This window comes from Nelumbo lutea, chromosome 5 (assembly GCF_056320005.1).
Source record: "Nelumbo lutea isolate HS-2025 chromosome 5, American lotus-T2T, whole genome shotgun sequence".
Lineage (NCBI taxonomy): Eukaryota > Viridiplantae > Streptophyta > Magnoliopsida > Proteales > Nelumbonaceae > Nelumbo > Nelumbo lutea.
The window spans coordinates 60,450,341-60,474,930 of record NC_142688.1 but is presented as its reverse complement, the minus strand read 5'-3'; the positions used below and the strand labels follow the sequence as shown (position 1 = coordinate 60,474,930).

The 24,590-nt window shown below is 41.2% G+C and overlaps 1 protein-coding gene across 5 annotated transcripts in view; it reads right to left on the bottom strand.

The window, feature by feature from the left end:
* MLO4 (Seven transmembrane MLO family protein) overlaps nt 1-24,590 on the bottom strand; it is a 119,907-nt gene that overhangs the window by 59,581 nt on the left and 35,736 nt on the right. For 3 of the 5 annotated variants that reach the window (XM_088942812.1, XM_088942813.1, XM_088942810.1), the window contains 4 exons: nt 20,748-20,797; nt 20,606-20,646; nt 20,325-20,495; nt 20,179-20,214 (listed from right to left, as the gene is read on the bottom strand). In XM_088942812.1, coding sequence (XP_088798938.1) covers nt 20,179-20,214; nt 20,325-20,495; nt 20,606-20,646; nt 20,748-20,797 — 298 coding nt within the window. The remainder of the gene's footprint in view (nt 1-20,178; nt 20,215-20,324; nt 20,496-20,605; nt 20,647-20,747; nt 20,798-24,590) is intronic. The other 2 variants (XM_088942815.1, XM_088942811.1) reach the window with 1 other exon arrangement.

Sequence of the window (24,590 nt, the reverse complement as noted above, 5' to 3'; positions counted from 1 at the left end):
ACATCTTTACATCTTTCAAAAACTCTCCCTGACTGTCTCCCAGATGGTGATTAGGTTCAATAGGTGAATGAAATGGTTTTACCCCCAACTTTGCCTGTATCTTCTAGTAGATCTAGTACATACTTCCGTTGGGAAATAAAGATGCCCTTGTGAGAGCGGGCAACTTCAATTCCAAGAAAGTACCGTAAGGGGCCTAGATCCTTCACCTCAAATTTAGTGGCTATGAATTTTTTTTGTCTCTGGATTTCAGCCTCCCAATCTCCTGTGATCACTATGTCATCCACATACACAATAAGAGCTACAATTTTACCTTCACCTCCTTTTACAAACAAGGTATGATCTGACTGGCATTGTTTGAATCCCATTTGTTGGACTGCTAAATGGAACTTACTAAACCAAGCCCGAGGTGATTGTTTCAATCCATATAGGGACTTTTTCAACCTGCACACCTTTTGTTCACTACCTTTGGCACAGAACCCTGGGGGTTGGGTCATGTACACCTCCTCTTCCAAGTCACCATTCAAGAAGGCATTCTTGATGTCCAATTGGTGAAGATCTCAGTCAAGATTTGCTACCAAGGAAAGGAGAATCCGGATGGAGTTCATCTTCGCTACAGGAGCAAAAGTCTCTGCATAGTCCACTCCATATACCTGTGTGAAGCCTCTTGCTACCATTCTAGCCTTGTACCTTTCAACAGTTTCACTGTGAACACCCACTTGCACCCCACTGGTTCCTTCCCCTTAGGAAGATCTACCAACTCCCACGTACCATTTTTGTGTAAGGCATCAATTTCTTCCTACATTGCATCTGTCCATTCAGGTTTTGACAAAGCTTCTGCCACGGTCTTAGGGATGGGAACACTATCCACAGAGGAGAGAGGCACGGTACGAAGGTGAAACATGCTCATAGGACACAAAGTTAGAGATAGGATGATTAGTGGTACAAGATCTAACACCCTTTCTCTTAGCAATAGGAATATTAAGATCATTGGGGACATGTGAATCAACATTTAAAGGAGCAATGGGAGCAAGTGTACCAGACTGATGAGACGGATCTGCCTCGGGTGAATCGGATTCAAACAACTTTGGGAACATAACTTTTAACGACTCAAAAGAAAGATGACCTAAACGACTATGCCATAAATAGGCCTGACTCTCACTCAACGAACTTGTGGACTCAGTCGCCACTAGACCAGCATTATTCTCCAACACGTAGAGACCATCCACCATGCTTCCTCTACCAATCGTCTTCCCCGAGGTCAAATCCTGAAACACACATGAAGACGAAAAAAAGGTGATGGAGCAGTTCAAAGAGTGAGTAATACTACTAATGGACAACAAATTAATAGGTAATTTCGGAACATGCAGGACATTAGGAAGAGTAAGGCCAAGTGGGAGAGATATGGTGCCTCGGCCAGCTATGGTAGAAAAAGAACCATCAGCCAGTCTTACCTTATCTCTCCCAGAGAGAAGGTTATATGTCTGGAACAAATTTGACTTACCGGTCATGTGATTTGAGGCTCCGGAGTCAATAATCCAAGGTGAATCAGTAGTATGAGATGACACATGGAAGGCTGTAGCATTACCTGATGTAGACGCAAATGAGGTAGGAGTAGGCCCAGAATCCACCTGGTGGAGAGTCCTACCATACAATTCCAAATTTTCACGGAAGGAGTTGATAATATCTTCCTTAGGGTCAGAACCGGGATGTCTCTCCTGAGTTACGGAAGGACTAGTCTCTGTCGATGCCAGATTAGCTGAGGTATACCTTTTTTGATTCTGCTGGCCTGGTTTCTTGCCCTGATCCGGTGCTGACTTCTTACCCAAATCCTATGCCCATTTAGGTTTTCCATGGAGATCCCAGCATGTATCTTTAGTGTGTCGTGTCTTCTGGCAGTGAGTGCACCAAAGCTTGCTTTTATCTTCTGTTTTTTTCTGAGTGTCACCCCTTTTAAAGCCACCTCCGACATTTGTATCTGAATTTCCCCAGACCGCTAGGGCAACTGACTCCCCTTCTACACCATTCATCACACTTCTCTACTTTCTTCTGACTGCACCAAGGCATACACCTCCTGGACTGATGGCAACTCTTTACTACCCAAGATTTGTACCCCGATGGACTCATATGACTGATTCAGCCCTAGGAGAAAGGCAAACACGCGTTGCTGTGATACAAGTGACTTATAGGCCTTGGCATCTTCATCACACTTCCAATTCGCATTCTAATAGTGATCAAGTTCTTTCCATATTGATGTCAAATCAGAATAGTACATCGAGAGACTCCTCTCCCCCTGCTTACAAGTAGAAGATTCAGCTTGTAGTTGATACATCTTGGCATAGTGTCTCTGTTCTGAATAAGTGGACTTCGCTTGTTCCCATATCTCACAAGCAGTTTCAGCCCATATAAAGGTCTTCCTTACTTGTAGCAGCCTTGAAACCAAGAGCCAAGACATCACCATATTGTTCTCTTGGTTCCAACTATCATGCTCAGCACTTCCATACTTCGGTTCCTTTACTCTCCCATTGATGTATCCTATTCGCCCCCTAGCAGTGATGTAGAGTTTTATCCCCCTAGACCACTCAAGGTAATTCAGACCATCAAAGGGAATGACAGCCATGGGAAAGCTCATATCCATTCCCCCACTCACTCCATTGTGGCTCCCTGAGATTTCTGAAGTAGCAGAATTCTCAGTCGACATGGTCAAGTAGTTAATCAGTCCCACACACCGGACTTAGGACCCCTCCTTACTCCACAAAGCAATGCTCCACTCGGTTCACACCCACACACTCGGGTTTACCAACCAGATTGAGCACAAACAGTACCAAATTCTGGACAAAAATCAGGTAATATTCGACAGTTTCAGACCTGTATAGTTTTATCAGTCCCCACCTACCAGAATTCCAGAAGGGCTAACAGCCACTAATCAGCAGGGGAGATCCTTCTTGCTTATAGTCAACTCAAACCATTGAGAAGACAGGTCACCATTGACCTACAGTTGTCTTAACACATGAACAGAATCACACGATCCAAGAAAACTAGGGTTACACAGGTTCGACAGCATTCAGCCGCCCCAGATTCATAGGGTTTTCACTCGGCACATGACCAAGGAGAGTAAAGAAGAGAAAAAATAGGGAGAATTGTACCAGTCGTAGCTATTCTGTAGTCCAGAATCAGATTTCCTTTCTGCTAGTCTGTTCGATCTATTCTTTGGGTTGATCGATCTTCTCTTGATAGTAGGGTTGATCGACCTGCTCTCTTTTAATCAGCATTCCTGCTCTGATACCATCTTGACAATGTAGCCAGCCAGAGATAGGTGGAAGAGGAGAGAAGAGAAGAGAAGAGAAGAGAGAAGGTTTGCAATGTAACAGTACTGGCGACGCCAGTGTTTATTTTACTATATATAGGGCAACAGAAATAACAAGGGAAAAGACCCTTGTGCCCCTGAGTACAATAACAGACATAACAGAAATAAAAAACACTTTAATTAGCCAAACAGGCCCTAACAACTGCAACTAAGTTATTTTAACATTATTCCAACAGTTACAAAAGGATTTACTCAAACATATGGTATTGACTACTTAGAAACTTTTGCACCAGTAGCAAAGATGACCACTATCAAAGTACTATTATCTCTTGCAACTAATTACGCTTGGCCATTGTACCAGATGGATGTTAAAAACGCCTTTCTCAATGGAGACTTGCAAGAAGAAGTTTACATGCAGTTGCCTCCAAGATTTTATGGTATGGAGACAGGAAAGGTTTGTCTATTGAACAAAGCTCTATATGGACTAAAACAATCCCCTAGAGCATGGTTTAACAGATTCAGACGAGCCCTTGATAGGTTTGGATATGTGCAGGCTCAGTCAGACCACACCTTGTTATTAAGAGAGTGGGTTCCTCCGTAACCTTGCTTGCCGTGTATGTGGACGATATTGTAGTAACCGGGAGTGATACTAGTGAAATTGAGTCTCTTAAGCAACTCCTTCATCAAGAGTTTGAGGTAAAAGATCTGAGGGAACTACGATACTTCTTGGGCATTGAGGCAACTAGATCCAAGCATGGGATTTTTGCCTCTCAATGAAAGTATGTTCTTGATCTGCTAGAAGAAACAGGAAAGTTAGGAGTTAAGCCTGCGGACACACCTATTGAACAGAACCACGGGATTAGTGCAGAGAGTGGAGAGCCTCTTGAAGATAAAGTTATGTTCCAACGGTTAGTTCGGAAGCTTCTCTATCTTTGCCTCACAAGATGTCAAGAGAGCCTATTGAAGATAAAGCTATGTTTCAACGGTTAGCTGGAAAGCTTCTCTATCTTTGCCTCACAAGACGTGACACCAATTATGCAATTAGTGTAGTTAGTCAGTATATGGACTCTCCTAGACCTACTCACCTCCTTGCAATTGAAAGGATATTAGAATATTTGAAGAGGTCCCCAGGCAGAGGCATTTTGTTCAAGAAAAATGACCACATGAAGATAGAAGTCTACACAGATGTTGATTGGGCTGGGTGTGTTGATGCCGAAGATCTACCTCTGGATATTGTGCCTTTGTAGGAGGTAATTTGGTCTCCTGGAAAAGTAAGAAACAAAGTGTTATTTCTCATTCAAGTGCTAAAGCTGAATATAGGTCCATGGAAAATGGTGTGGCTGAAATTCTATGGTTGAGATCATTACTTGAGGATTTGGGTATTGTTTATGAGAAACCCCTAATGTTGTATTGTGATAATCAGGCTGCCATCAATATAGCCCATAATCCAGTACAGCACGACAGAACTAAGCATATCGAAGTGGACCGGCATTTTATCAGAGAAAGGGTTACATCTCAAGAAGTATGCCTTCCCTGCATCACCTCTGACATGCAACTTGCAAACCTTCTCACCAAGGTTGTTTCAAGAAAGAAGTTAGAAGAAGATCTATGCAAGTTGGGAATGACAAATATCTACTACCCAACTTGAGGGGGAGTGTAGGAAACTATGGACCCCACATTAAGAGTATTCATGTGACACTCTGAGATGTACTTAGATTTAATTGATTAGGATCAGTTTTCCTAGTAGGATGAGTTTTATTCTATCTTATCTAGGATTAGTTTTATTTTAATCTTATCTTTTATTGCCATGTAAGCATTAAAGTTCTTTTACAATTAGGAAACTATGTATATTCTAGGAGTGGGGCGGCTATTTTAAGCACTCCACCCATTCTCTTCTTTCAAAGCTTCTTCCACGAGTGCTCCTTCTCTATCTCTCTTCTTCTCTTCTTCTCTTTTATTTTCTGTTCAAAACCTAAAGAGTCTCTATAGTCTTGTATAACTATTGTAGATATAAAGCTATTGTATTTTTGATGCACAAGACAGAGTGGCACTTTTTGTAATTATGGTGAACAATGTTCTGGGCCACACAAGTCGCTGTATAAATAGATGTATTCTCTTCCTTTTGAAGCTAATGAGTGAATGAAGATTTCTTAAGAGCTCTCTTGCTATATGGAGTGGTTCCTACAAACCCTAGAGTGATTCTAGGACCCCTTGGAGTGATTCCTTGGGATTTCTCTCTTTTCTCTTTCTCTACCCTTTCTACTCTCTCTTCCTCACTTGTTTCTGTGTTTTGATAGATTGTTCTAGCCCCACTGTATCAGTTTTGGTATTAGAGCATCAGGTTTCAAATGGCTCATTGGGCCGGTTGTGTTTCTTACTCCTTCAGGAAACAAGTTCTCATCTCCGTTTCTGTTTTCTTTCTCTACCCTTTCTACTTTATCTTCCTCGTTTTTGTTTTCTGATAGTTTGTTGTAGCCCTACTGCATCAGGGAGAGTGATGAGTTGGGTAATTCAGCCCCAAAAGTTCCATTACTTATTCTAGTCACTAAAGGGGAGTGGTGAAGAGGGTTGTCGAAAGTGCAAGGAATTGAGGGTGTTTCACAGATGATGGAGATTGATTTTGGTTCTCAATAGTCCAGGATGATCCCAATTCCTTCTACAGCTCCAGATCCAGGTACCACCTCCACTACTGAGCCCAATGTTGCAGATGATATACCTAACACCGCTGAGCCTCAGCCCCTACCTTCAAATGACCTTGACATCCCAATTGCAGTTCGTAAAGGGAAGCACCATTGTACTTCATCCATTACTCATTTTATCTCCCAATTTCTCTCTTATGATGGACTTTCACAATCCTATAGATCCTTCCTGGCCTCTATTGCTACTATTCCTATTCCTAGAACAGTGCAAGATGCTTTATTGGTACCCAACTGGAAAGATGCAATGAAAGTAGAAATTGATGCTTTTGTCAAAAACAATACATGGGAGTTGGTTGATCAACTTGAGGGGAAGAAGCTTGTTGGGTGTAGATGGGTGTTTACAATGAAATATAATGTTGATGGCTCCATAGAAAGGTATAAGGCCAGATTGGTTGCAAAGGGATTCACACAAACTTATGGCATAGACTATTTGGAAACGTTTACACCAGTAGCCAAGATGAATACTATCAGAGTCTTATTATCCATTGCTGCAAATTTCTCATGGCCACTGGTCCAGATGGATATTGGAGATCTATAAGAGGTGTACATGGAGTTGACCCCCGGTTTTTATGGTGCAGAGGCAGGAAAGAAGGCATGCCGACTAAAGAAGGCTTTATAGGGACTGAAACAGTCCCCAAGAGCCTGGTTTGATAGATTTAGACTGGCTTTAGAAAAATTTGGCTATGTTCAAGCTCAATCAAATCATACTCTTTTCTTTAAGAAAACAAACTCCTCTTTGACCTTGCTTGCTGTCTATGTTGGCAATATTGTGGTAACGGGAAGTGACATTGGTGAGATTGACACCCTCAAGCAACTTCTTCACCAAGAGTTTGAAGTAAAAAATTTTGGGGAACTACGCTACTTCTTGGGAATTGAGGTAGCTAGATCTAAGCATGGCATCTTTGTCTCCCAAAGAAAGTATGTTCTTGATTTGTCGGAAGAAACTGGGAAGTTAGGAGTTAAACCAGCCAACACGCCCATTGAACTTGTTGACAGGTGTATTATATGTATTGTACACAGGTTTAGTGCCCGTAGGGGTATTTTTGTAATTTTGTAGTCCTTTTGTGTTGTACGGCCAGTATAGATGCTTCACTCGCATGAAGCAGTTCTTTTGAGGCCTTAAGTCTGCAGCCTCTTCTCTCTTCTTCTTCTTCTTCTTCTTCTTCTTCTTCTTTTGCTCAACATGGTATCAAAGCAGGACCGACTAGGCCTGGAAAACAACCAACTGAGGTCTCTCTTCACTGCTGCGTAGAAGCTATGGACCTGATGCTCGAAGACAAGGAAGAGGAAGCATTCTCTAATGCTGTGGTTAGTCTCCACTGCCGAGTATGGTTCTGCTACAAGAATGCTGACTGTTCAACTTCCTAGCGCAGAAAAGAGTTCTGCTACATGTTTTTTGGGGTTGCTCGACTAAGAAGACTGTAGAAAACCATCCTAGATGTACAAAGAGGGGTTCTGGCCTGCAGAGAAGATTGGGTCCATGAGTGTACTGCCTATTCACAGTTCGGGTGACCTAGGTACTGAACTGAAGTTTCTCTGTTTATGGTTCTCTTCTTGCCCTCTTTCGATGGACTGTTAATGTCCTAAAATCTGAGTAGGGACTGTTCGGATTTTTTTTTCCCTCCTTTGACTGTGTGCTGCTCTATTCAGCTCTCTAAGGGACTGTTGTTGAACCCTAAACCCTAAGTGACTGTTCGGCTGCCCTGGAAAGTGGATATCAACCAATTAGGTGTGGTGAACCACCACTTGTATTGCTGTATTGCTGTTCCGACCGATTAGGTGTGGATATCAGCACTTGTATTGTTGTTCCTACTGAGAAGCTGCATGAAAGTTGTAAAATTGTAGGTCATTTAGACCTGGTTACACTGCAAGTGCAGTGTTCGTATGTTGTTCTGTGGACTCCTACAAAGGGTAGGTCATACAAACTAGTACTGTAGCTGCAGTGTTTGTGTTTGGTTCTCTGTGAAACCGAAAATCAGCAAGTGCCTAGTTGTGGACTGTAACAGCTCTGTAAGGCAGTGTGCCTTTGTTTTTGAGTACTTCTAAACCTAGAATCATGAATAGGGAAAAATTGTGGTGCACTAATTGTCAGAAGCCCCGGCACACCAAAGATACTTGTTGGGATCTCCATGGGAAACCAAAGTGGGCTCAGGATTTACCTAAGAAACAAGGCTCAGATGTAATTGGAAGACCCGGGTAACAAGGTACCAAGAAACACCACATGGCCAATATGGTTACTCGGGAGAATCAGCCCTCCACTTCTACTGTAATTCAAACACCACATAGCCAACATAGCTACTCTGGATCTGACCCAAGGGAGGATATTGTAAACTCCTTCTTTGACCATTTAGAGCTTTATGGTAGAGCAATTCGCTAGATGGATGCTCCTCCCACTACCTCTTTTGCATCCATATCAGGAAATCCTGCCACAGCTTTCCATGCTGCTTCACACAACCTTGACTCTCCATGGATCATCGATTCTGGAGCGTCAAAACACATGACTGGTATGTCCTCTTACTTTCAAACTTATCACCCTCTTTCCGGAAGAGATAAAGTGAGACTAGCTGATGGATCATACACTTCCATAGCTGGTCAAGGAACTCTCTCTCTTCCCCTCGGCCTTACTCTTTCTAATGTTCTTCATGTTCCAAAATTCCCTATGAATTTGTTCTCAGTCAATAGAGTTACAAATTCCTTAAATTGTTCTGTGACTTTTTTCCCTACCTATTGTGTGATTCAGGATCTGGCCTCGAGGAGGACGATTGGTAGGGGACATATGGTTGATGGACTCTACATGCTGGAGAATACGGCTGGCCTTCATGTTACAGAGTCTATGAGTCAGCTCAAAAAGAGAAAAATGTATTTGTGGCATTGTCGTCTGGGTCATTTGTCTTTTGAGACCTTGAAATTGGTTTTCCCAGAACTGTGTAAGTCAATGTTTGTTTCTAACTTTTCTTATCAAACGTGTTAGTTAAGCAAGCATTGTATAACTCAATTTCCTCAAAGAAAAAGTAAATCTGAGTTTCCTTTTCACATTGTGCATTATGAGGTGTGGGGCTCTGTTACTTTACCTTCTGAGAGTGGCTACAAGTACTTCATTACCTTCATTGACGATTATTCCAGATACACTTGGGTATATCCAATGCGAACCCGTGAGGAAGTACCAAAAATTATCCAAGATTTTCAGCGGATAATCTTCACCCAATTTCAGACCGAGATTCAAATATTTCAGTCAGACAATGCAAAAGAGTTTTTTCATAGTGACCTCACAGAGTTCTTTGCTTCACATGGCTCTCTTCACCGGAGCTCTTGTGCCCGTATGCCACAACAAAATGGTGTGGCTGAACGGAAGAACCGGCACCTCCTTGAAGTGGCACGGGGTTTACTACTCCACATGAATGTTCCCAAATGATTTTGGCTTGAGGTTGTCCTTTGTTCTGCATACCTCATTAACGAATGCCCTCTCCTTGGTTAGAGTACAAAGCCCCACATCAGCTTCTCTTTCCTAAGGCCCCTCTTCTTTCTATCCCTCCTCGTGTTTTTGGTTGTCGGTGCTTTGTCCAAAACCTATCTCCCACCCGGGGGAAATTGGACTCTCGTGCTATCCCATGCATATTTCTTGGCTACTCATTCTCTCAGAAAGGGTATCGTTGCTTTGATCCTGTTTCTCGGAGATTCTATGTCTCCATGGGTGTTACCTTCTTTAAAGATGAGCCCTTCTTTCCTGTTTCTCCTCAAGGGGAGTGTAGGCATGAGGAGAAACTGGTTCAGCTTCCTCCTCTTCCTAATCCTTCTCCTTCTCCTCCTTCTCTTCCTGATCCTCCACCTTTCCGTGTTTTTTCTCATCGTCATAAAAGCCAACCATGTTCAAGAGCTGTGGAGAATCTATAAGTTGTACCTCAAGTGCCATCAAACTCCTCGGGAGAAGATCATACTCTCTCAGGTAACTTGTCTCCCAATGATAGTCCTGACCTCCCTGTTGCTAATGATCTTGACCTTCCTATTGCTCATAGGAAAGGTGTTAGGTTGTGCACCACTAAACACCCCATTTACAACTTTGTCTCCTATGAGAACATCTCACCTTCATTTCGTGCCTTCCTTACCTCCATTGACAGAAGCTCTCTCAGTACCAGAATGGACAAATGCCATGAAGGAAGAAATTGATGCTCTTCATAAGAATGGCATGTGGGAACTTGTTGATCTCCCTAACGATAAGGTTCCAGTTGGATGTAAATGGGTGTTCACTATTAAGCATGGGGCTGATGGAACTGTGTAGAGGTATAAAGCTCATTTAGTGGCAAAGGGTTTTACTCAAGTATATGGAGTTGATTATGCAGAAACCTTTGCCCCTATTGCCAAAATAATCTCTATTAGAGTACTTTTCTCTCTTGCTGACAATCTGAATTGGGATCTACATCAGCTCGACATCAAGAATGCCTTCTTGAATGGTGACCTTGAAGAAGAAGTTTATATGGTTCAACCCCCCGGTTTTTTGGCTCAAGGAAGTGAACAGAAAGTGTGCAAGTTAAAGAAGTCTTTATATGGGCTGAAGCAATCACCAAGAGCTTGGTTTAGCAGATTTCATACTGCAGTTCAGCAGAGGGGATACAAGCAATGTCAGTCAGATCACACACTGTTTGTAAAAAGGGTAGAAGGTAAAATGGTTGCCCTAATAGTATATGTGGATGACATAATTGTTACTGGTGACTGGGAGGATGAAATTCAAAGTTTAAAGGGCTTCCTTGCCACTCAGTTCGAAGTGAAAGATCTAGGACCCGCCAAATACTTCCTGGGAATTGAGGTTGCCCGATCAAAAAAGGGTATCTTCGTCTCCCAAAGGAAATATGTCCTAGACTTGCTTAAGGACACTAGAAAGATTGGGGTTAAACCAGCTGACTCTCCCATTGACCCCAACCATAAGTTAAGTGACAGCCAAGGTGAACCTCTTAAGGATGTGAAGCAATTTCAAAGGCTTGTAGGAAGATTGTTGTACCTCTCTATGACTCGTCCAGACATAGCATATGCTGTTGGTGTCCTCAGCCAGTTCATGCATGCACCTAGGTCCACTCATCTTGAAGCAGCGGAGAGAATACTACGGTATTTTAAGAAGTTCCCGGGTGCTGGCTTATTATTCCAGAAACATGGACATTTGAGAGTTGAAATTTACATAGATGCGGATTGGGTTGGATCTCAAAGTGACAAAAGGTCTACTAGTGGTTACTGCACCTTTGTTGGAGGGAACCTTGTTACTTGGAGAAGTAAGAAGCAAACCGTGGTAGCTAGATCCAGTGCTGAAGCTGAGTACCGTGCAATGGCACACGAAGTAGCCGAAGGTATGTGGATAAAGAATCTATTGGGAGAGTTGGGTTTTCCAGTTGATAAACCCATGACTCTTCTCTAAGAAAACAAGGCAGCTACAAGCACTTTATCAGAGAGAAAATCATCACAAGCAAAGTATGCACTCCATACATCAGCTCTGAAGACCAACTAGCAGACATCTTTACAAAAGGGCTAAACCATTCCAGACACCAATGTCTCTGTGACAAGTTGGGCATGATTGATATCTATGCTCCAACTTGAGGGGGAGTGTTGACAGGTGTATTATATGTAATGTACGCAGGTTTAGTGCCCGCAGGGGTATTTTTGTAATTTAGTAGTCCTTTTGTGTTGTACGGCCAGTATAGTATAAATACAAATGCTTCACTCACAGGAAGCAGTTCTTTTGAGGCCTTAAGTCTGCAGCCTCTTCTCTCTTCTTCTTCTTCTTCTTCTTCTTCTTCTTTTGCTCAACAGAACTAAACCACAAGATAAGTACAGAAAGTGGAGAGCCTCTTGAAGAGAGTTATGTATCAGCGGTTGGTTGACAAACTTCTTTATCTTTGCCTAACATGACCGGACATTTCTTATGCTGTCAGTGTTGTTAGCCAGTACATGCATTCTCCCAAAACCACAAACCTTCTTGTAGCCGAAAGGATACTTGCCTATCTGAAGAGATTCCCCGGGAGAGGTATACACTTCAAGAATAATGGTCACATGAAAATATAAGCATACACAAATGCTGATTGGGCCGGTTGTGCTGATGACAAGAGATCCACCTCCGGGTATTGTGCTTTTGTAGGGGGGAATATTGTTTCCTGGAGGAGTAAGAAGCAAAATGGTGTTGCTCGCTCCAGTGCTGAAGTTGAATACAGATCTATGACTAATGGAGTGGCTGAAATGTTATGGTTGTGATATTTACTTGATGAGTTGGGTGTTGAATATGAGAAGCCTCTGATGTTGTATTGCAATAATCAAGCTGCAATTAGCATTGCTCATAATCCGATACAGCATGACAGAACTAAGCACATTGAAGTGGACCAACTTTATCCGAGAGAGGGTTGCATCTCAAGATGTGTGTCTTCCATATATTGCCTCAGATATATAGCTAATTGATCTCTTCACTAAGGCGGTTACAAAAACCAAGTTGGAGACAGATCTACGCAAGTTGGGAATGACTAATATCTACTCCCAACTTGAGGGGGAGTGTAGAGATAATTGTTAGTTGTTAGTGTGTGTGTGGTCCCACTAATATTTTTTATATATTTATTGCATGGTAGTTATGGTAGTTAGGCTAGATATATTGCTTTATATTTATTTCTGTTTCAGCAAGGGTATTTATGTAACTCCACTACTGTTAAGATGTAATATATAAATAGTAATCTGGTGGGGCGGCAGAATCAATTGAACCGCACCTTTTCTTTCTCTCTTTCTTCTTCTCTTCTTCTCTTCTCTCTTTTTCTTCTATTCGTGACCTTTCTTTTCTTTTTCTACTAAATCTATACCAGAAAATGTTTTGAAATAGTAAAAACTAATCTTATCATTCCATTGCCAACCGGCATATTTATACAGTAAGTTGCTGCAATAAATAGAAAACATCTTCCTACATCAATCCCTATAATTAAGGGACTAACTATTTTAATCCCCATATTTAAGGGATTATACTCTTCCACAATCCTAGGAATACATATTCACACATTCCTATTTTTACACAACTACCAAATATAGATGCATCTACACCAGTAACCCCACGTTTTCCAACACTCCCCCTCAAGCTGGTGAATAGAGATCCTCCATTCCCAGCTTGGCTACAATTCTACGAAAGTCTGTACTATTGAGCCCTTTAATAAGTACATCGGCCAGTTGTCCTTTTGTAGATACATAGGGAGTGCAAATCAACTTGTTGTCTAGTTTCTCTTTTATAAAGTGTCGATCAATTTCAATGTGCTTCATCCTGTCATGTTGAATAGGATTGTGAGCGATATTGATGGCTGACTTGTTGTCACAATATAGTTTCATAGGCTCTTCTCGTGGAATCATCAAGTCTTCTAAAATTATCTTCAACCAGAGTAATTCACACACTCCTTGTGCCATAGCCCTGAACTCTGCCTCTGCATTTGACCGAGCCACTACATTCTGCTTCTTACTCCTCCAAGTGACTAAGTTTCCTCCCAAGAAGGTACAGTAACCAGAAGTGGACCGTCTATCTACTGGAGATCCTGCATAATCAACATTTGTATATGCTTCAAGAGCCAATCCCCCATTCCTTCTAAATAAAATTACTTTCCCTGGATTGGCTTTCAAATAGTGCAAAATTCGATGAACAGCCTGCAGATGAACTTCTTTAGGATTATGCATAAACTGACTTATTACACTTACAGCATATGCAATATCCGGCCGTGTATGTGCAAGATAAATGAGTTTTCCAACCAGCCTTTGGAACATCTCCTTGTCTACACTTGCATTCTCACTGGCTTCTCCAAGTTTATGATTGGGATCTATAGGTATGGAAGGTTTACATGCCATATTTCCTGTTTCTCTCAAAAGATCAACAACATACTTTTGTTGAGAGATAAAGATGCCTTGTTTAAAATGTGCAACTTCAATTTCGAGAAAATACTTTAGTCCCCCCAAGTCTTTTATCTCAAATTCTCTGGCAAGGCAGTTTTTCAATGCTTCCTTCTCCTTTTTATCATTCCCAATAACGATTATATCGTCCACATAGACTAATAGAGCAGTAACTCCCCTTGAGGCTGTGTGTTTGATAAACAATGTGTGGTCACCTTGACTTTGCTTGTAACCTGTATTGAGCATCACCTTTGTAAACCTTCCAAACCATGCTTTCGGAGACTATTTGAGACTATATAGTGCTTTCTTCAACCTACAAACTTTGTTCCCCTTATGCCTTCTCCAAAACCCGGTGGAATGTCCATGTATATCTCATCTTCTAGATCACTATGGAGAAACGCATTCTTTACATCAAACTGTTGCAAATCCCAATTATAGTTAGCAGCCAAAGATAACAACACCCTTACTGTATTCATTTTAGCTACTGGGGCAAAAGTCTCCTGATAATCTACCCCATAAGTCTGTGTATATCCCTTGGCTACCAGTCGTACTTTGTACCTTTCTAATGACCCATCAGATTTGTACTTAATTGCAAATACCCATTTACATCCTACAGCCTTCTTGTTTTTCGGTAGATCCACAACTTCCCACGTGTTGTTCTTTTCTAGTGCCTCCATTTCCACTCTCATGGATTTTCTCCACTCCTATTAGAAAGTGCCTCGGCTAGAGTATTAGGAATTGGAATGGTGTTAAGGCTGGCTAGAAAACTTTTATGAGGTTCAGAGAATCTTTGGAACGACACAAATTTGGCTAAAGGGTACAATGGGCGTTTGGTACATTCTCTGGTTCCTTTTCTCAGGGCAATAGGTAGGTCATACTCATACTCAGATTGTGAAGGTACAGGTTTAGGTTCTGAACATCCCTCAGTTCTAGGATTAGGGGTTGAATCTTGGACTTGCACAAGTTGAGGATCTGGATTTCTTCTCCTAGAGTAAACCTGCATATATCTCACATCATCATGCACATAATTGGTGAGTTAACAGTGCCTGGATTTGGTTCAATGGTCGGGTTGTTTGACTCTCGTTGAGGCTCGGAAATGTGCAGCTCAGAGGAATGTGACTCAGAAGGATGTGATTCTTGACGGTTGGATGATTGTGAGGAGGGTGATACATTTAGGGAGAGTAGATCCGAGGCCTTATCTTCCATTAATGAGGGCTCCCCCTAAAGATAAGGTTGAGTGAAAAAGGATTGTCACTCCTCAAACGTGACATCGATGGAGGTGTAGAATTTTCTGGTGGCTGGATGATAACATTTATAACCTTTCTAAGTTGGGGAATATCCCAAGAAGACACACCTGATTGCTCGTAGATCTAATTTTCCCTTATTATGGACATGAACAAAGGCAGTGCAACCAAAAATTCTTGGTGTGAGATTATTTGAGGTTCGAATATCAGGGTAGAATTGAGAGAAGACTTGTATTGGGCTCCGATTGTCAAGAACTTTAGATGGTAGTCTATTTATGGTGTATGCAGCGGTAAGGACAGCTTCCCCCCAATATTGTTTTGGGACCCGGTTTTGAAAGAGAAAGGCTCGGGTGGTTTGCAATAGATGGCCATTTTTCCTCTCAGCTACCCCATTGTGTTGGGGAGTATTAACAAAGGAGGTTCATGCACAATGCCTTCTTTCTGGAAAAATGGGGACAAATTCTGATTAAAATAATTTGCAGCATTATCAGATCGAAACCTTTTAATTTTCACACCAAACTGAGTTTGGACCATATTATGAAAGTTGGGAAGAATGGTGCCCACATCAGATTTAGACTTAAGAAGAAAAATCCATGTGACCCTAATGCAATCGTCAATAAAGGTGACGAACCATCTAGAACCAGTAATGTTGGGAATTCGAGAAGGGCCTCATATATCCGAATGAATCAAATAAAAAGAGATTGAAGATCTTTTATTACTGATTGGGAAAAAAACCCTTTTGTGTTTAGCAAATTCACAAACTTCACAATGAAAGGTTTCAACATCAATCCCTTTAAACAAGGAAGGAAACATTGTTTTTAAAACAGAAAATGAAGGATGACCGAAACGAAAGTGATGACGCCAAAGTAAATCTTTATTGGAGGTAGATAAGAATGACTCATGTGTAACATGCATAACAGTGTGAGATGGTTTGCTGGTTGCTTCAAGGTAGTAGAGCCCATCCCTTTCCTTAGCAAGTCCAATCTTCTTCCCCGAAACCTAGTCTTGAAATACACAGTAAGAAGGAAAGAACACAACATTGCAGTTCACATCCTGGGTGAGTTTATATATAGAGATAAGGCTAGTAGATAACTTAGGAAGATGAAGCACATTTTTAAGTAAAAGGGATGGAGTAATCTGAATATTCCCAATTCCTGCCACTGTGGTGAAAGAACCATCAGCAACAGAAATTTTCCTACTACTAGGACAGGGTGTATAGGTGAGAAAATGTAGTGAAGAGGGTGTCATGTGGTCAGTAGCTCCGGAATCAAGAATTCATGGAAAAACACTAGCCGAGACATGTAATCCTAGAGATAAAGACTCACCCGAGAGAGCAAGAGAGGTATGACCACTTCCTGGTTTCAAGGATCCCAGGAAACCCCTTAGCCTTTCAATTTCTTCATCATTAAATGGCCCTTGACTTGAGTGTTCTTGCTACGGGATTGTGGAGACAATATGGGCCTGTTGAACTTGTTTCGAAACTCCTCGATTGCCCCATTCCTTGCTGGATGTGGGAGGTTTCCCATGAAGTTTCTAGCAGCGATCTTTTGTGTGTTTGGGCTTCTTGCAATAGGTGCACCAGAGGTTGTCGTTAGAGTCACGGGTGGTTGTGTCACGAGTCAAGTTGTGATTGTTCTCACCCTTTGAACCACGGTAATTTCCTTCCCTTGCCACCATAGTAGAACCTTCGGGATCTTTAGGCTCAAGCATGATTCCATGACGGCTTTCCTCAGCTCTAACAAGGGCTATAACTTCATTCAATGGAGACACTTCTTTGCCGAGAATTTGTATTCGGACCTGATCAAATTCAGCATTCAGTCCAACCAAAAAACCATACACCCTATCTCTTTCAATAAAATTTTTCAAGATCACAGCGTCATCGGGGCACTTTGTCTCAAGAACCCAATAATGATCAAGCTCATGCCACAAATTTTGCAGCAGATTTGCATACTCTGTAACGCTTCTGCTCCCTTGCTTGGCCGCCAACGTCTTCACTTTGACCTCATAGACACGAGCAGCGTCATGGGCTTTGGAATAGGTTTGTCGGACAGCATCCCAAATAGCCCTTGCAAAGAGAAGAAACATACAAGTATCGCTAATCTCGGGTGTCATTGAACTCCACAACCATGACTAAGCATGGAGTCCTCTTCGTCCCAAGCATCAAAATTTGGCTCGCCCAATTTTGGCCCTGTTCCAAGAAAGTGACTAATTTTTCCTTTTCCCTTCAAATAGGTACACACTAGTTGTGACCACTTCAAATAGTTCTGGTCATTCAGTTTATATGTTGCCTGAATATTCTACAAATCATCGGTATGAGGATGAGAATTCGTTGCTCCATTGGTTTGAACGGGAGCACCTATTGCAGTCACGTCGGACATTGTCAATGGAGGAAGAATAAGGCTAGCGGGAAAGGAGAATAAAGAAGGAGGAAAAGAAACACTGCTGATTACAGATCAGCACTAAAGGCCAGAAAAACACGAGAAAAAATAAAAAACTAGCAATGAAGGCCAGAAAAGCAGGGGAAAGATTTGGCAATGAAGGCCAGAGAAAAAAAATCTCAAGGTTGGCAAACCTAGATCTCTGATACCATGTTTTGAAATGGTAAAAACTAATCTTATCATTCCATTGCCAACCGGCATATTTATATAGTAAGTTGCTGCAATAAATAGAAAACACCATCCTAAATCAATCCCTATAATTAAGGGACTAACTATTTTAATCCCCATATTTAAGGGATTATACTCTTCCACAATCCTAGGAATACATATTCACACATTCCTATTTTTACACAACTACCAAATATAGGTGCATCTACACCAGTAACCCCACGTTTTCCAACAGAAAACAATCAATTTCTAGTCTAATTTATCCAAGTGAGTTGTCTAGGTGAATCTGGTGAAACTCCTACTGAACCTATTACTACTCAAGATGTTGAGGAAGGGACTGATACCGCTAATAGACAACAGAAAGATGTTAGAATTGTCTACAGGAAAAGGAAGCGAGATCCCTCCAACTTGTGGCAGCAACCAACTAGACTCAAATCGATCCGTCTTAGTGGATCTAGGTAACCCTACAACTGATGCTATCACTCCTACTTCTGACTTGGATCTTTCTATTGCTCTTCGTAAGCCTATCCGTTTTTGTACTACTCGACATCCCATTGCTAAATAGGTCTCTTATTCCTGTTTATATCCTCGTTATTACTGTTTTGTGTCTGAACTTATTCCTGTCCATGTCCCTACCAGGTACTCAGAGGTTGTGTCTGATCCAAGATGGAGAGAAGCAATGAACAAGGAAATGAGTGCCTTGATGAAAGCCAAGACTTGGGAATTAGTGGATCTACCAAAAGAAAGAGTATCGTGGGGTGCAAGTGGGTGTTCATTGTGAAGCACAAGGAAGATGATTTCATTGAAAGATACAAGGCTAGGCTGGTGGCAAAAGGGCTTACTCAGAAGGAGGGGATTGACTATAAGGAAACTTTTGCTCTAGTTTCAAAGCTTAATACAATTCGGGTTCTATTGTCATTAGTTGCAATTTTTTGTTGGGAGCTACATTAGATGGATGTGAAGAATGCCTTCCAAAATGGGGATTTACATGAGGAGGTATTTATGAATCATCCACTTGGCTACGACTTTCATTGGAAGGTATGTAGGCTAAGGAAAGCATTATATGGGCTTAAGCAATCTCTCTGAGCTTGGTTTGAGAAGCTTTGTAGGGCCATGAAAAAAGTGAGATACACTCAAAGTGTTGCAGATCATACCTTGTTCAAAAGGAAACAAGGTAATATGCTTACGACTCTCATAGTCTATGTGGATGATATGGTAATTGGTGGGAAAATTGATATACCTGTCTCCTACCCGACTTGATATAGCTTATCTAGTACATGTTAGCTAGTTCATGCATTCTCCCAACATACCTCACATGAAATCAGTTGAAATGATCCTTAGGTATTTAAAGACTTGTCCAGGGAATGGAATCCTGTTTAGGAGGCACAATCAACTTGAAATAGAGGCATACACTGACGCTGATTGGGCTGGATCAATTGGAGATAGGAAGTCTACTTTTGTATATTGTACATTTGTTGGGGGGAACTTGGTTACTCGGAGAAGTAAAAAGCAAAATGTGGTTGTGAAATCAAGAGCAAAAGCTGATATAGGGATATGCTACATTGTGTTGCAGAACTATTGTGGCTTAGGACTTCTCCTAGGTGAGCTAGGAACGAAAGTTGATGGTCCCCTCAAGCTGTACTGTGACAATAAGACTGCAATCAACATTGCAACTAATCCAGTACAGCATGATAGGACTAAGCATATTGAGATTGACCGACACTTTGTGGGAGAGAAAATTGTCTCAGGTGAACTTTGCATTTCCTTACACACCCTTAGAGATGCAGATTTCTAATGTTTTGACAAAAGGTCTGTCTTCAGTAAAGTTCCTTAACTTACTTGGTAAGCTAAACGTGACTGACATCCATGCATAGCTTGAGGGGGAGTGTTGGTGGGCCTATTTAGCATACTATGTTTTAATTTTATATTCTGTTATGAGCCTTTAGTTATTGAGCCTGAACTGGTTTTATTTCTTTGTACTGTCTAGGTGTCCCATCACTAATCAGGGCATTCTAGCATTTTTATTGTAACATCTTAACGTCAATATATATATATATATATATATATATATATATATATATATATATATCAGTTCTAGGGCTGAGCCAGCTGAGAAGTCATTGCCACCCATACACTGTTCTCTTCTCTTCTCTCTCTTCTCTTCTTGCTCTTCTACTTCACCATTTCAGCAAACAAGATTCAGATTAAGATAGAGCAACCCTTGATTCTATATTGTAAGAACCAAGCTATCAACATTGCACATAAGCTGGTCCAGCATGAAAGGACTAAGAATTTTGAGATTGACAAACAATTACCAACAAAACCACACATAGCACACATATACTTGTCTTTTTCCAAGCTTACTTGAACAACTTATATAGTTGTGTACTAATAGAAGTATAGAAGTAAAATTAATTTGTATTTATAGGGTGTCATCTTACCAAGGACCAAATAAATGTTGCCATTTCGAATGCATTCTGCATGGAACAGAAACTAGAAAAATCAAATTCATGGAAAATGGTGAACTTAAAGAATTAATCAGATATTTAATAGATGAGCGCAAAGGCAACAATTAGAAGAAAATCACCTGAAAGGAGATAAACTGTATCAACTTCAACAGAATTTCCGGCTTCCCAAACCAAAAAAGACCATCACGTGGTTTTACTTGAGTCCCCACAGAAGGGCCCTTTGATTCCACAATTTCAAGAGCCAACAGTGATACAATATGTTGAAGTTTTGTACCAACCAACATGACTAGCTTTGAAATATATTTTGAATAATAAGACATAGGAGAAAATAATAACCAAAATCATGGATGAACAAAACATGCAAAAATTCCATACAGAAAAGAATAATATAGAAACTTACTACAACAGGAACAAAAGAGAGCCAGAAGTAGATATTCAATCCTGTAAAATATGGAGGATTTTCATATTTAAAGGATCAAAATATAAAAAAAAATGGAAAAGTATTTCACATCATTCTCTTATAAAATTTAATAAAATCTTACCATGGATATTTATGAAGATGCACAATATGGCATAACTCCAAAGTATCCAGCTGCAAAATCAATAAAAAGAACTTCTAATTCAACTCATTTCAGGTACAATTTTAATCAATTTTTTATGAAAATTCAAGTCATTCAGAATCTACCCCCCCACACACACACACACAAAGCAGTTAACCAAACAAGAGGATCTATGGGGTCCACACCATTGTAAAATGAGATGTCGAACCATCAGCTATTCAAGAACGATGGAGGAAGGTTTGGATCATTGCGGAAGGCAAAGTGGCACTGTGGAACAGCTACTCCAAGGTTGAAGATGATGAGCTGGCTAGGGGGTTTACAGTTGAGATAAAGAGAATGGGAGGAAAAAGAAGCGGAAAGGAAGCGTCTGTCTCGGAAGACGAACAGCCTTTTACCTTGGGTCAAGAAAAGAGTTCATCGGAAATGGAAAGCAAGTTAGATGTTTTCTAAAGAGGCAAACAACAGGGTGCTTCTTCCTACGGACAACGAGGTTTCTTCGAGAGACAGTTAAAAAAGGGAAAAATGCCAAACAGGTGTCTTTTTTTGGTTAAAAAAATGGGCCAGATGGGCTCGGTAGCTTGAAGAGCCAGCTAGGGCTGGATGGGAAAGACAGCTCAAAAGGTGTTGGGCCCAAGTCGGCCTGTTTTCCCAATGGGCCTCTCGATCACGTGTTGCTAAAGAATAAGGAGATTATGGAAAGCAACTTATCTCTATCTTCGTCCCTACTAAGTTTTAAACAAGATCCTTTCATGAATCGTCTAAGAAAACGAAGAAGCTTGGCTGGAGATGGTTCAGGTAAAAGAAGTTGGGGAAGGGCTAGTAGTAAGTTCAAACGATTGAAGGCAAAGAAATCAGAAGGCTTTAAAAGTCAAGTTTCAAAACTTCCCTGGAGTGTTGGAAAGAGGAAGAAAGAGGTTTGTGAGTGGGTGACCACAAGGTTTATCAGCTCTGATGAGACGAGTTCGCCAAAATGCACGAGAAGCTCGAAGTGTGAAGTGCCTCTTTTGGATCAACCAAAGAGTTTGTAAAGTTTGGTTTTGAAATAAGGGAGAATCACGGTGACTCAATGACATTAAGACCTCAGATCTAGCAGAGTTTGAAGGGGATGGTGCAAATGTTCTAGACAGTGTGTCAAAGAGCAATGCAAGCCCAAGAACGTTTGACAGTAGGGAGTTAGACCAGATGTTCGGGAGAGAAACAATTGTAGCAGAATTGGATCAGATGTATGAGGAAAGCGGGAGAAAATCGGCGGCAGTGGGTAAATTAGGGGTGGACCTGGGTAGGAGAAGGAATGGATGAACCTCAGAGAATCTTGTTAATGACATGCTTAAGATAGGGGAGCTCAGAAAATCCAAAGGCTCCGGAAACAGGCAGCTGGTTCATGTGACCAAAGTTCTTCACAGGCTTAAGGGCTTGTAGAGGACTGCCCTGTAGAGACTAGAGACTGAAATCTACCCGCAGGGCTATTTTTGTACTTTTACTCTTCTTTGTTGTATAACTATTATTTGTACTCTCTCTTTCTGTATATTAAGGGCAGATCTGTCCTTCTACCTTTTAATATAAAAATATCTTTTAAGATGTTGACTGACACAAGGTGTCACACACACCATTCGGCTGTGTTCTCTTCTCTCTCTCTCTCTTTCTAACTTTCGATCCAACTCTGACATGGTATCAGAGCAGGTCACGACCTGAACTTTTCACATAACATCCAGGAAGTTCTTGAGTGTCTTTTTAATCATCTTCCTAGATCGGCTACAGATCTGTTTCCTGGACTGCTGCACCCTCGGATTCACCTTTCTTCTCAGATCTCCCTATAGAGACATCGGATCAGCCTGAAATTTTAGATCCGGTGTCGCCCATAGCAGATCTACTGAATCCCTTTGGCTTGGTTTGGATCGGTTTTGTCTTTGAGGGGTTTTGATCCACTCTTCAGTTCGGCAGAACTTTATAGTTGCCTTTTTTAGACACCAGTAGAAAGGTATTCTCCTTTTCTTTCTCTGGTTCGAATTTTTTTGGTTTCTGGAAGTGTGTATTGTTGCCTTTTGTCTTCCAATGGCATCAGAAAGGGTGGAGGTTCTTCCTATTAAGTTCAGTGGTACGAACTACGCATTATGGAAGTTCAACTTTCAGTTCCATGTCGAAGATAAGGGTTTTTGGGGATACCTAGATGGATCTGTATCTAAACTTGATGACTCTAACATTAAGGGACTTAATCAGTGGAAGATCGACAACGCAAAAACTGCATCATGGATTCTAGGCTCAATGGAAACTGATATTGCTATCCCTATGAAAGGGTACAGGACAGCCTATGAGATGTATCAATATCTCGAGAAAGTTTATTAGCAATCGAATACCTCTAGACAGTATCAAATAGAGGTTGGCATTTTCTCATACTATTAGGGAGATAGAAAGGTCCAGGAATATTATGCCGGATTCATCAACCTTTGGGCAGAATATGAGTTAGTTCACATGGGAGAGGATCCTTCAGACTATTGTGTTAAATACATGAATGAACACTTTAACAGGAGAAAAATTATGCATTTCCTAATGCATCTAAGCCAGAGTTTGAAGTTGTCCAATCTAATATCCTAAGCCGAGGAACACTTCTTGACTTAGATATCCTTGGGGAGATTTTGAAAGCGGAAACCAGATTGACTACACATACTGCACTGGATGGATGGAAGGATTCCAACATTGATGTTGTCTTCCCGGAAACTAAACCAAAAGGGAATAAGGATTTTTCTAAGATACAGTGTTATGAATGTAAGGAGTATAGGCACGTTGTCTCCCATTTTAAGAAGAAAAACACATGCACCAATTGCAATCACGTCGACCACATTATCACTGAATGTCCTACCCGGCCTCAGAAAGGTAGTGGGCCGAATCAGAAGAAAGGGAACTATAAGGCCTATCAGACTGTTGTAGATGGTTCAGATGCCTCCTCCTCTATCACTTCTGTAGCTAGTCAATACGACACTCCAGTTGGGATATAAGTACTTTGTAACCTTTATTGATGACTACACCCGTTTCACGTGGGCTTATTTTCTTCAAAAGAAATCTGAAGTGCACACTGTATTTAAACACTTCCACACCTATGTTAGTACCCAAATTGATGCTCGAATCTGCGTGCTACGATCAGATTTAGGGGGAGAGTATATTGATGAGGATTTCCAAAATTACTTAAAACAACATGGAATTCAACCCCAAAAATCCTGTCCAGGCACCCCACAACAAAACGGAGTAGCAGAAAGGAAGAATGGGCATATCTTGAGTGTAGTCAGAACTCTTCTGCATGATTCTCATGTACCCTTTTGGTTTTGGGTGGAGGTGGCCAGCACTACTGTGTATCTCATAAGTCGTCTTCAATCATCTGCTTTGAACAACTCTTCTCCTTTTCAATTTCTTTTTTCCCAAACCCCCAGACCTGTCCATGCTCAGGGTCTTTGGTTGTGCTTGTGTTTGTCCACCTCCCACCTCATGAACACACAAAGTTAACTATATAAGCAGCTTTGTGTGCCTTTATGGGGTATAGTTCTAAACATAAAGGGTTCCTTTTCTATGATCCTTCAGTTCATCGTCTTAGAATCTCTCGTAATGTAGTTTTTCTTGAAAGTGTGTCCTTTTCTGAACATATTGTAAAATTCCCAAGTCCTTTTATATCCTTGTTGCACATTTTTTATTCTACAGGTGCCTCAGATATTCCATTGTCTCCTCCGCAACAACTCCAGACCTACTTCAGGAAGCAACGGCCTTCTTCAGTCTCCATCCCCCCTCTACTCTGCCTCTAGTTGCTGATCCGGTCACTCCAGCTACCTTAGTAAGTGT